General features: G+C 41.4%; 1 protein-coding gene across 1 annotated transcript; it reads right to left on the bottom strand.

Annotated features, from left to right (window-relative positions):
• Nucleotides 1-303: 303 nt before the first annotated feature.
• On the bottom strand, nt 304-3,653 carry LOC134622588 (uncharacterized). Its single transcript, XM_063468025.1, has 4 exons — nt 3,539-3,653; nt 1,092-1,170; nt 734-935; nt 304-587 (listed from the first exon to the last, which is right to left on the bottom strand). Exons 1-4 carry the CDS (start codon nt 3,649-3,651, stop codon nt 304-306), a joined length of 678 nt encoding a protein of 225 aa, XP_063324095.1. The 5' UTR covers nt 3,652-3,653.
• Nucleotides 3,654-13,122: the final 9,469 nt, after the last annotated feature.

Here is a 13,122-nt window from a genome sequence, read left to right as displayed (position 1 = left end):
ACTTTCTAGGGTCAGTTAGGATTGTAGTTTTGTGGAAGTCCAGAGGAAGTCGACACTCATCCAGACCATCAAAGATGAACACAACCTGGAAGTCTTCAAAGCTGCAGATTCCTGCTTCTTTGGTTTCAGTAACGAAGTGATGAACAAGTCCCACCAAGCTGAACTTTTCCTCTTTCAGCACATTCAGCTCTCTGAAAGTGAATGGAAATATGAACTGGATGTCCTGGTTGGCTTTGTCTTCAGCCCAGTCCAGGCTGTATTTCTGTGTTAAGACTGTTTTTCCAATGCCAGCCACTCCCTTTGTCAGCACTGTTCTGAGGGTTCATCTCTTCCAGGTGAGGCTTTAAAGATGTCTTCTTGTCTGATTGTTGTTTCTGGTCTGTCTGGTTTCCTGGATGCTGTTTCAATCTGTCTGACCTCATGTTCATCATTGACCTCTGCAGTCCCTCCCTCCGTGATGTAGAGCTCTGTGTAGATCTGATTCAGAAGGGTTGGGTTTCCTGCTTTAGCGATGCCCTCAAACACACACTGGAACTTCTTCTTCAGTGCAGATTTAAGGTTACGATGACAAACTGCAGCTTGAAGTTCTGAATGAAAAGAAATATGTAGAATAGCATTTGAAAGTGGAAATAAACAATTCATTCCAAAAAGAATGAATCTTTAAATAAATGTTGGTCCATCTCTTAAGACATCAGTAAATGTTTCATTTATCGAAAAATTTAAATCCACTTACTGCTCTGCAGACGGTCAGCCAGCTCCTCCTGCTTCATTCTTCTCAGGAAGTCCACTGTGATCTTCATAAATGCCTCTCTGCTGCTCCTCTGTTCATCATCCTCCCTCTGACTCTCTAAGCATTCTGGGTAATCTGGACTCAGAACCTTCTGGATCTTCTTCAGCTCGTTCTTCACAAAAGTGATGATGTTGTCCTCCAGCAGCTGGAACAGAATATTAAGTAATGAGCCAATCAGACTGAAATCATGGATCCAAACATCAGATCCATGTTGGACACACTGACACTGGTCTACAAAGAGCAGCATGGAGATGACTGTGAACAGAATAGATGTAACAGTAGTTGTTGTACATGTACAGACCATAAATATGGAGTCCAGCTGTGTTTGATGCTGCTGGGCAGACTGACCACTGGGAACCTCTGAGCTCTGCTGGTCCACTCTGTGGAGGAACCATGAAGGATGAGATCAACACAGGATAAAGATCCAGCAGTTTCTGCTCAAATAACTTCATCTGAATCAAGTTTGACAAATTTTAAACTCCCAGATTGTGAACATGTCAGTAATTTCCAGTCTGTTTTTATGGACGTCCTTTGAGTGGTGATGGAAGATATTGCAGAAGCTCAGAACAAAGTTTGAGATTTCATTAACCTGAAAAAATAAAAATATTAAAGTATATTGTAGAAGCCTTGTGGAGTGATATGAGTCAGTGAACACTCTGGATACTAAATTACACAACACAGATATGGAGGCTCATGACAGACACAATGGTGCACAATGATCCTTTAACCAGCTGATGTACATATCTAAATAATTCTCCTGAGCTTGTGCATTAGTGTTGGACTGTGAGCTGTGTGCCGTTCCTGCTCTTCACTCTTTCCAGCAGCTTCTGTCCTGTAAAGGTTTGTCAGCTGCAGTGAATCTACAACAACACCAGGAGATGTTTCTGGAGTTTAAACGCTCACAGATCGACTTTGGAACTAACCTCAAACAACATGTTGTCATGGTGATAGTCTACACATCCACTGGCTTACAGTCAGTGTGTTATGTGCGTGCAGAGTAAGAAGATGCTTCAGACAGATGTTCCCCTACACACAGCAGTAAAACATCAGCCTGTGTGGACAGATGGATGCTTGAAGCCTCCAAACATTTATATGGAAAAGCTTCAAATGTCTGTTTGTGTCAACAGTTCAGTGAACAGAAGATGAACTGATCTCCAGAAGGCACAAAGTCTTCTATATCTATAAGATACAAATGTGAAACTTTTCCTACAGAATCTGCAGCAAATATAAACATTTGTGTAGCTGCTGATCAATCCTACATCACTGAGTGAATCTGAGCTCAGTCCTTCACACGGAGCAGCTTCAGCTCTGGTTGTTGGTGGATTTTCAGTCCAGAAACTTCTACAATTTTTCTGCTGGATTAGGATCCAGAGTTTGAGTTTGTTTGGTGCTTCTAAAACATATTATTATTAGTATTATTCGACTGTCCTTTGGAAGAATGACTTGTTTGCTTTGTGTCAAAGTCTGACTTTCTCCTGAGACTCAGTGATGCTACAAGAGGAGCAGCAGTTGGAGGATTTAGAGCTGAGTTAATAACACTAAATAAAATATGAGGTCTGTGACAGTTATTAGAAATGATCTTGGAGAAATACTTTGTTTCTGCTGCTCTTACAGCCTTCTGATAATTTAACAATGATCTGGTAACTTTATTCAACCAAGGCTGGGTTTTAGGTTTTAGACTCCTGTTTGTGATACAACCAATGGGATCAAGGATGGATTGTCTGAGTGGATGGATCTATCAAAAAGTAAGTCATGATTATATTTTTTATAAAAACAAACAAAATGATCAGCTGTATCAGAGGTAATCATGCCAGATCAGTACTTTAACACACTGACATGAAAGAGAGAACTCAAATATTACAGGCATGTGGTCAGAGAAATTATTGTTGCAGATTTCAGTGTCACAGAGAGTCAGACCACAGACTGCACAAGATCCAGAGTATGTCCATGTTCATGTGTTGGGCCTTTAACTGACTGAACAAGATTAAAAGAGTCTATAAGATGGACAGACAGCACACACACAACCGGCAGCCTGGAGCTGCGCTGCCATGAACAGCACTGTGGTTCAGTGTTGTCCTGATGGAGTAACAGCAGCCAGTATGATCCAGGCGTTAGCTGCTGGGTCTCTGTGTGACCTCTCAGACTGTTTAACAGATCAGACACAAAGAGAATCAGAGCAGCTCTTTAAAGACAAACATGAACCCACTCAGGTCACACTTTCCCCACAGATATGAGCATCACTGTCCTCAAACAGCAAATGACCAAGTCTAACATTTGGATCTTTTCTCTTTCATTGTTTTCTTTTTAATGAATCTTTGTAACAATCTGAGGATGTTTCAGGTCAGATTTATCCAGGAAACACAAACATGTAAAGGAGTCATCACAGCTCTCTGACCTCGTTGGTCCAGGTTCAACTCTGAAGTCTGGATTTACATCTTTGGACCGGTCACTCCTCACAGACAAACAGCTGGACCCTGCAGACTGTGACCTCTGACCTCTGCAGACACAAACATGATTGAAGCAGCTGTGATCACACAGACTGCAGATGATGCAGCTGTTTCCTGTCAGTAACATCCTCTTAGATTAGAGTTCAGCTTATTACAGGAAAACTGGACAAAACTGATTTTTGTTACAAACTCATTTTCATTTCCTCTCAGCTCACAAACACAGAAAATCAACCAGAATCAACACTGATTATAATGTCAGTGCAGAATTATTTCTGTAACTCAGTGAGTTCAGCTCTCTGACCTCGTTGGTCCAGGTTCAGCACTGAAGTCTGGATTTAGATCTTTGGACCGGTCACTCCTCACAGACGAACAGCTGGATCCTACAGGCTCTGCTCTGTCCTCCTCTTCCTCCATCATCATCTTCTTGTGGACTTCAGTCAGTCTGAGAGGTAAACCACAAACACTCAGTCAGTTCACATTGGTATCAGGTATCAGGACATTGTAAAAGCAGAAAAGTCAAGGTTTTTTTCTAATGTTATTGAGAATAGCTCCAATAATTCTCGGGTTCTTTTTTCAATTATTGACTCTGCCCTGAATATTTCCCCAGCTTCTTGTATTAATAGTTCCTCAGACACCTGTGAAAGGTTCTTGCAGTTTTTTATCAATAAGATAAAACAGCTCCGATCTATAATCACCCTGCCTTCACATGACGTTTCTAAAATATTCACCTGCTCTGCTGTTTTTGATCAGTTTGAGCCTGTGTGTCTTGATCAGGTGGAGGAAGTATGTAATGGCACAAAGACACCATCGTGTCCAAATGACATTATTCCAACACATCTTTTAAAAAAGATTTTTAAGGTTGTCAGTTCTGACATCTTAGCTATTAATAGCTAAGATGCAGCCTATTAATAGCAGCCTTAGCTCAGGTGTTGTGCCAGCCTGTTTTAAACATGCTGTTGTACAGCCTGTACTTAAAAAAACCTAATCTTGAGTCCTTTGTCCTCACTAACTTCAGGCCTATTTCAAAGCTCCCCTTCCTGTCGAAGATTTTGGGAAAGATTGTGTTTGTTCAGCTGCAATCATATGTAAATGGACACAATGTTCTTGAGAGGTTTCAGTCTGGTTTTAAAACTCTTCATAGCACAGAAACTGCACTTTTAAAAGTTCTTAATGATCTTTTATTAGCCACTGACTCAGGTGACTCAGCTGTGCTTCTGCTTTTAGATCTGACCGCTGCCTTTGATACTGTTGACCACAGCATCTTAATCACACGGTTGGAGCATTGTGGCGTAAAGGGCACCCCATTAGAGTGGTTCAGGTCATACCTGTCTGACAGGACTTTCTCTGTGAGCTTTGGAGATTTTATCTCTTCCTCAGCTCCCCTTACTTGTGGTGTTCCCCAGGGATCTATGCTGGGGCCAATATTGTTCTCCATTTATATGCTTCCTCTAGGTGTAATTTTTAGAAAATATAACATTTGTTTTCATTCATATGCCGATGATAGTCAGATCTATCTTCAGCTGAAGGGAAACAGTCCTGCCTCACTAGAACCCTTACTTCAGTGTCTCGGTGAAGTTAAATCTTGGATGGCCTCTAACTTCCTTAACTTCAATGAGAACAAAACCGAAGTGATAATTTTTGGACCAAGCGGCAATCCCAACACCTCTAATTTTAACCTGCACAGCCTTGAGCCTTTTGTCAAATCGCATGCCAAAAATTTGGGGGTTATATTTGACAGTAATTTCACCTTTGAAAAACAAATTAGCTCAGTTGTACAGCGGTCTTTCTTCAAACTGAGGCTTTTATCCATGGTGAGATCATTTTTATCTTTTAAAAACTTTGAACGGGCAATTCATGCTTTTATTATATCCCAGCTGGACTATTGTAACTCCTTATATGCTGGAGTTAGCCAGACCTGCCTGGCAAGGCTGCAGTTGGTCCAGAATGCTGCAGCTCGTCTTCTGACACGTACTAAAAGATGTGAACACATTTCCCCGGTGCTTGCCTCTCTTCATTGGCTCCCTGTCCACTTCAGAATTAACTTTAAAATTTTATTGTTGACTTACAAAGCCCTGAATGGACAGGCTCCCGGTTATTTGTCTGACCTCTTGCAGACTTATACCCCCTTTAGATCTCTTAGATCAAGTGATCTTTTGCTTTAGCCGTACCAAGGTCGAGGCTGGTTCATAGAGGCGATCGAGCATTTGCAGTCGTAGCGCCTAAGCTGTGGAATAATTTACCCCTATCAGGGCTCTAGACTAACTTTTTGACATGGGCGCACCGGTACGCCTAACTTTAAAAATTTAGGCGTACCGGCACAAAAGTTAGGCACACTCAAATTTTTCAACCGCATCGCTTAACACCGCAGTTTTACATGTGCACCTTCTTTGGGGGGAAGTCCATACAGCCAATATTCATTTATAAATTATTAACTAACAAACTTGTGCTTAAAGTGCTTTGTCAATATTGTAGAAAATGTTAAACTTAATCATCATCTTGGCTCCTCTGACGACCTGTTTGCTGTTGCCTGTCGCTGAAAGGCAGTGGGGAGAGGGGACACTTGGGCAGTGCATTTATTGCAGCATGAAGTGTGTTTTCTGGATACACTGCTGTTTTTTCAGCATTCAAAGATTGATGGCACCGTGTCAGAGCTGGCTATGAATTTCAGACGGATCAGGCCTTAACTTAACACAAAAGTTATCAATAGTTCTTTTCATCTTTTCTTATTACCCACAGCTACATCCACTTCTGTCAGGCCTAGGCTGCTCACTAGGGCTGGGTATCATCACTGATTTCTATAATCCATTCGATTCCTGTTTCGATCAATTTAGCCTCAGACAGTCAGAAATATTATAATTCTGATCATGTATCAGCACTGATACATGTGAGACTCCATCAGAATTGTGAACATCACAGCAGATGCCTTTGTGTCAAAGTAACTGAGAATAAAACACAGAAAAACATGAAGGAGATTTTCCTGGTCTGGCTTTTTATAGCAGATAACCTTAAAAATATTCTGCAATTTTGCACAATTTTAAGAAGTTTAAATTTCTTCAGTATTGAACAGCAGAAATTAGGCTTTCTTGTCCGAGGTCATTTAAGTGAAAAAAAGAAAAAGAAAAGAAAAAGACAGCGGCCGACAGCGCTGTAAACAACGGTAGACTGGTGGGTAATAAGCGAATGAATAATGCAGAAAACAGAGATTTGAGACGGGAAACTGTTCTTGAAGTACAGAGAGAGAGAGAGAGAGAGAGAGAGAGAGAGAGAGAGAGAGAGAGAGAGCTGTGCATGAAGTGTGATTTTTATCGTGGTGGAAGCAAAACAGCAAAAGAGGGAATTCATGACGACATTGATCAAATATGAAGCGTAGTTTGCTGCTTTTGCTGCTGGCTCGGCGAATTTTGGTTGGAGAGACAAAACCTGCAGCTCAGAATCAGCGCAAAAAGATGTAAACACAGCGCGGACCCGACGCATCAGAATCGCTAAGCTCCGACAGCGTGTCCGTGTTCGGGCCGTGGGGTGAGAAAGCCGAGAAAGACAAATCTGATTCTGATGCGTGGGGTCTGCTCTGTGTTTACGTCTTTGTGTGGAATCCGTTAATGAATTGATATCGCTTTATTCAGGCTACTCACCTCTCTCCTCCACCTGCACTTTCAACTGGACCACGGCCAATCAGAGAGGTCCCGCCCCTGACTATCTCTGATTGGTTTAGTCCACGATAGGGGCATAATGTGTGTCTGTTGTTGACCACATGGAGAGTTGCAGAGATTTTTTTTTTTTTTTTTTTTTTTGTTACCCGAAAATATTTGGTCGCACCGGTGCTACCAAATATTTTTTTTATAGTCGCACCACTGAAAAATTTGGTCGCATTTGCGACCAAATTGGTCGAACTCTAGAGCCCTGCCTATACATCAGACAGGCTCCCACTGTCAATCTTTTTAAATCTTATCTTATCTTATTTACTGGCTTTTAATACAGCATGAGAGTTATTTGTTAATTCATATTTGGTGTTTGCTATCAATACTCTAAGTTATTTTATTATGTATGTTGTATTCTTGTACAGCACTTTGGTCAATGCTCCTGTTGTAATTAAATGTGCTATATAAATAATTAAACCATTAACAGGGGTCACTGAGTTACAGTCGCTGACCTCTGACCTGTCATGTAACCTAGAAACCAGGTCAATATGTCTGTAGGTTCTCAGTCATCCAGGTCATGTGATCTAAGGAGCTTGGAAAGAAAAGAAGGTTCTTTAAGTTTCTGGAAGAAGTTTCATCTGAGAAGCTTCTTCAGTTCTAAAACCAAATGGTGGAGAGTTCCAGATATTTAAACCTGAGAGGGAAAGAAAGCATGTCGCTGACCCACTATTGATCACGTGATGAGTCACATGATCAGTGGTGGATCAACAATATAACAACAATATAAACACTTATTTCAAGGAGGAAACTGAGAGCCTGTTCACCAGGAGCACAAACATCTGGAGCACAAACATCTGGAGCAGCATGTCGATGCTGTTGGTGGAGATCCTGAAGACTGAAGTCCAGGCAGCTCCAGCAGTGATCCACTGATGTGTTTTTATTCCATGTATGAATGTTTTTATTGACAGACAAGAAGTTTGTGTGTCAGTGATGCAGTGACTGTTGCTGTTACCTGTACAGGCTGGTTAGACTCTATGAAACAGATCATACAGATCTCTGCATGTTAGAAGAGACTATTAAAGGTCATGAATGAGACAAAGGCAGGGAGGCGTCCTTTACAGCTAAACAGCAGAGTGAGAGAACAGCCAGCACCTCTACATTTATCACATTATAAAGCACATGTATGATACTGACAGGGATGATAAAAATTCAGTGATTCTGATTCCATCATTGATATTATTTATTGATTCTCAGTAGCTCTGCTCTGACAGTCACCACCATCACTGAGCAGCATATCAAAGACATTTGTGCACATTAACTGCATGTTGTGGGTCAAATGTTTGTTGGAGGCATTTCCTCTTTGTTGTGATCAGAGGTGGGTAGTAACGAGTTACATTTACTCCGTTACATTTACTTGAGTAAGTTTTTGAAAAAAAATGTACTTTTAAAGTACCTTTTTGCACTAAACTTTTTAATTTTACTTGAGTACATTTGTGAAGAAGAAACGGTACTTTTACTCCGCTACATTTGCAAAAAAAAAAATTAGTTTAACACATTAGATGACATGCCGCCAGTGGAGTTTCCGGTAACTTTTTTACCAATGAGTTGTGGCCATGCAGTCACATGACCAGTTTGAAACTGTGGCAGGCAGAGCCGCCCGAGCGTATCAAAGTAGCGGACACACGGAAAGAAGAAACATGAAAACATGGCAGAGTCTACGCTAGAGCTGAAGAGGATGAACAGCATTTTCCTCACATACAAAGAATGTTTCGCTTCAAAGCAGCACAAAAGAACAGCTGTGTCTGCAGTGTCGGTGTCTTCAGTCAGAGCCAAAACAAACCAACTTTTCAGCGTGAAACAACTCAACTCGTGTGACCTGAGGAAACGGTGAGTTTTCTCTAAATATCTTTTTATCTGTGGTTAGCTGGATGTCAGTCTTATGTTACAGCAGCTGTGTCGAGCTCGAGCTGCGAGTCATATCACTACGTTGTAGTGAGATATGTTTGTGGGTGTTTTGTGCAGCTTCAGCTGTCCTTTTAACTGCTCGCTGGTTAGCTAGCGTGAGCTATAAGCTAACAGCTAGCCTGGTTAAACAAGCTAGAGTTCCACAAACATGCAAACAGCTCGTCTCTACTGCTTTAACTGTTAAACAGAAGGCAATACTGCGGCTGACAGGGTTTATTATGTGAAACAGCAGCTTGTTTAAACAGTCTGCATTAAGCTGGGCAAACACTGCGATTTTTTTCAGTCACGTTATTCCGCTCCTGCTCAAACTGTACAATTAAATCGCAGAGGTTAGAAGTTCATAGGTCACGATGCAGGTCTCACACTATACGGCCTGATGCTCTGATGCGACCTGAGTGCTCAAACTGTGACATAACATGAAGTTAACATACAAAATCTGTCCCTCGCTCTCCCTCTCTGTCTTTCACTCACACAGACACACACACCATCAACTTTGCTAAATTACTAATGAAAAACATTGACCAGGCAGCTGTGATTGAGCAGCAATGTCCATCCAGCTCTTCATGGTTGTTGTAGTCGTGATAATTTTGTGAGGCCACATTGAAAAGCCTCGGATACGGAAGCGTAGAGCTGCCACCGGGGCAAAAGAAAAAAAGAGCTATATCATGTTTGTACAATATAAATATTATATTGTTCAAAGGTGAAAGGTATTTTGCACAAACATGAAAACTATATTGTTAGAACAATAAACTTTTAATGTTCTAACGTGATATAGCTCTATTTTTCTTTTGCCTGGGTGGCAGCTCTACGCTTACGTACTCGGATGAGCTTGCCTCATCCTACAAGTTGTGCCTCCATCTCTTGTGTCCAGATCACACGCTGCACTGCCGTGCTGCCCCACCGTTTCACTTTCATTTCTGTTTGTGTGTGAGCAGTGTGAGAGGCGACAGGATTTCAAACAGCTTTGATTATCTTGCGACCATACGATTGATGATTGGGAGCTGGGTTGTGAGGTGTTAACTGCTTATCGTTACCCCATGTATACTACACGATGCACACACGATTAAGGCAAAACACGGGCCGATCCCCAAAACGGTTGCGTGACTGAAAAATCGGCTCAAAATGGGCCAAAAATCGCACAGTGTATGGCCAGCTTTTGGAGGCTAGCTCCAAACAAACATCTGCAGCTTGGCAGTGTATACAGCACTATAATGACCAGACCTAATTCTTTTGAAAACCTTACATCTTTCCACAGGTCTCCACTTCATCAGACATCACCTAGACACAGAGCTGGGTGAGGCCAGCACAAACAGTGGCCTATTCGATGAAGATGATGGATCCATGGGGTCAGGAAAGCCAGAAGCAGAGGAGCTGGAGAGATACCTTTCATGTCCATTCACTGGAGGTGTGGATCTATTGCTTGGCTTTCCTCACATCAAGAAGCTGTCGATCAAAATCAGTACAGCTCTTCCTGCATCTGGAGCTTTTGAAGGACTTCTTATTCACTGCTGAACAGTTACGGCTTCACAGAAAGAACCTTTAGAGCAAACTGCTGCTGAAGCTTAACCATCACTTCACCGAGTGAAGAAATAGCCCATTTTTGCTAAATATGCAGAAATAAATGCACACCCATAGCTTATGGTAAACTGAGCTGCCTTGTATGAACATATGTTGAAGATGCCTTGTTCTAATGTTTTCTCTGAGGCTGCTGTGCCATTTGGAGCAAAAATGAAATTGTTTGCACTGTTCATATATTTATATTATTTACTGTAGGTATTGGTGAAAAAAGCTTTATATTGTGAAAAACTGAAACCTGGAAATTAGAATTGTGCCTTGTTTTGTTGATCTTTTTACATATATTCCTTTTGAAAATACTAAAATTTGTATATTTATTTATTTTTGTTTGTCTGATAGCATTTATTTATAAAATAAATCGGACATTTCAAACAGTTACTCGCTACTTGAGTAGTCTTTTCACCAAGTACTTTTTTACTCTTACTTGAGTAACTTTTTTGACGACTACTTTTCACTTTTACTTGAGTAATAATATTTTAAAGTAATGTTACTCTTACTTGAGTACAATTTTTGGATACTCGACCCACCTCGGGTTGTGATCAGTGTTGGGTCATTACTCAAAAAAGTTATTATTACACATATTACACAGAACACTTTTATTAAAAGTAATGGAGTACGTTACTTCATTACTCCTCATAACATTACTTTCATATTGCTCTGTAAAATGAACAAATGACCATGTAACAATATAAAGCTGAGGCTACAGCCCCACACACAAACACAGATCCTGATGAGGTCACGTGATGTTTCTCTGAGTGTTTATGAACACAAATATGAAACAGCACAAAGACACTTCAAAGTGATTCTACTGTAGAAACATGAACAGGTAGAAACCTGCAGCCTGACTGCTCATCACTTTGTTACCTGTTCAAGTTCAGCAGCAGCAGCTCACTTTATCACGGTGCTGGTCTGGGGTCAGTGTTTACTCAGCTTTAACGTCACTCTGGGTTCTAGGCTAGCTTAGCGTTAGCTTAGCTTTAGCTTGGCGTTAGCATGCTGTCTGACTAGCTTAGCGTCAGAGCTCTGCAGGTGTCTCGTGTGTAAATATTAATCACAGTGACAGTAAAGGAGGTAAATGGCTGTGACGTCATCACGTACACTGCGTCCTCTGTGGACTCCGACTGAACTCATAAAGTACAAACTATAAGTACACAAACACGAACGTAGCTCAGAGTGGCGGACACACTCGGCCTCGTTGGTCCAGCTGTGAGTCCGTTACCGTGAACTATGGAGCGGCAGATTTGTGCTGAACTAAGCTGCACACACACTGACTTTAATGGAGAGACCGGAAATACAAACACACACAGTTTGTTGTGTGAAGAAATCAAACATGAGCTGAACAAACAGTAAAGTTCCTAAAGACAAACTGTTAAAGGAGGAAACAAAGCAAACTTACAATTTCTTCACACACCAACAACAAGCTTCACTGCACGAAGTTCAGGAAGTGAAAGTAAACTTTGTGCCTAATGCGGCGTTTGAGGACACTCGAGAGCATCGAAACACTGTGCTGCGTTCAGGTGCACCTCAGAAACTCCTAAACCTCTGGCAGGCTGTGATTTATTTCTGCTGGTTTTCCAGTTTGAAGCACAAACATGTGTCATCACTTTGTTCTTCTTCCTGCAGCGTTTGAATATTTCAGCACTGAACTGATGTTTGTTGAAAGCTCATTTCAACCTGTTGAAGTCATGAATGAAAGTGCAGACTGAGAGTGGATCACATGATGTTTAAGGTGTGTCATGTGTAGGGATGGGTATTGATAAGATTTTCACGATTCCGATTCCATTTTCGATTCTGTTTAACGATTCAATTCTTTATCGATTCTTTATCGATTCTTTTTAAAAAAGAGAACACTAAGGTCGATTAGCTTAGAACTTTGTTTTATATCTTCTCTTCGAACAAGATAGAAATTTAGGAGTAACATGGCCTTACAAACCCAACAGTGAGAACTTAAGAGATACACAGCCTACGGCTCTTCAATGGGGTGTCACAGGGTCCCCAGGAAAAAAAAGGAAAATAATAAAATAAATATTCTTCTGTAGCAATAACAAAGTATAACATAAAATCTTCTTTAGCAATTACACAAGAATATCCAGTAATGTCCCTGCCTACAATTAAACACATTCACTTACCATCTGCTGTGACAAATGGGTGCAAGCCTTTGACCACAAACTTAGTCACTGCTCGGTGACATTCAGGCCTGAAAGGAGACGCTACCGGTAGACTGCAGCGACAACTGCCAGCAGCTGAGCCAGCCCGACATTTTGGGACACAGCTTGTGTGTGGGTCAGCTGCAGGACTTGTTTGACCTTTGACTCTGGCAGACAGAGCTGGTTACTGCTGTGTGACTCCTGCTGTCGCTCCACTTTAAACTTCACTTAAAATAAGTTCTGACATGACCCCTCTGACCTGCTGCTCCTGGCTGAGGACACAGTGGAGGCTCAGAGGGGGCGGGGCTTTTCCCGTGGCGGAAACCAAACTGCATTAGGTCGCTGCACTGACAGTGTTTAACCACAACTCTTCTGACTGACCTTTGACCTCTGACATGTTGATCTGATCCTTATTTAATTATGTCTTTCATTTAGTGTTTAATTCTGTGTATTTATATGTGATGGTGTTCCTGAGTTCAGCCTCAGCTGATATCCACAGACGCTCCTATTGGCTGGTTTTAAAAACACAACAAAGTCGCTCACACTTGAGGTTGTAATGA

Source organism: Pelmatolapia mariae, unplaced genomic scaffold, assembly GCF_036321145.2.
Source record: "Pelmatolapia mariae isolate MD_Pm_ZW unplaced genomic scaffold, Pm_UMD_F_2 NODE_ptg000074l+_length_41953_cov_1, whole genome shotgun sequence".
Classification (NCBI taxonomy): Eukaryota; Metazoa; Chordata; class Actinopteri; order Cichliformes; family Cichlidae; genus Pelmatolapia; species Pelmatolapia mariae.
This window is presented reverse-complemented; position numbering and strand designations above follow the sequence as displayed.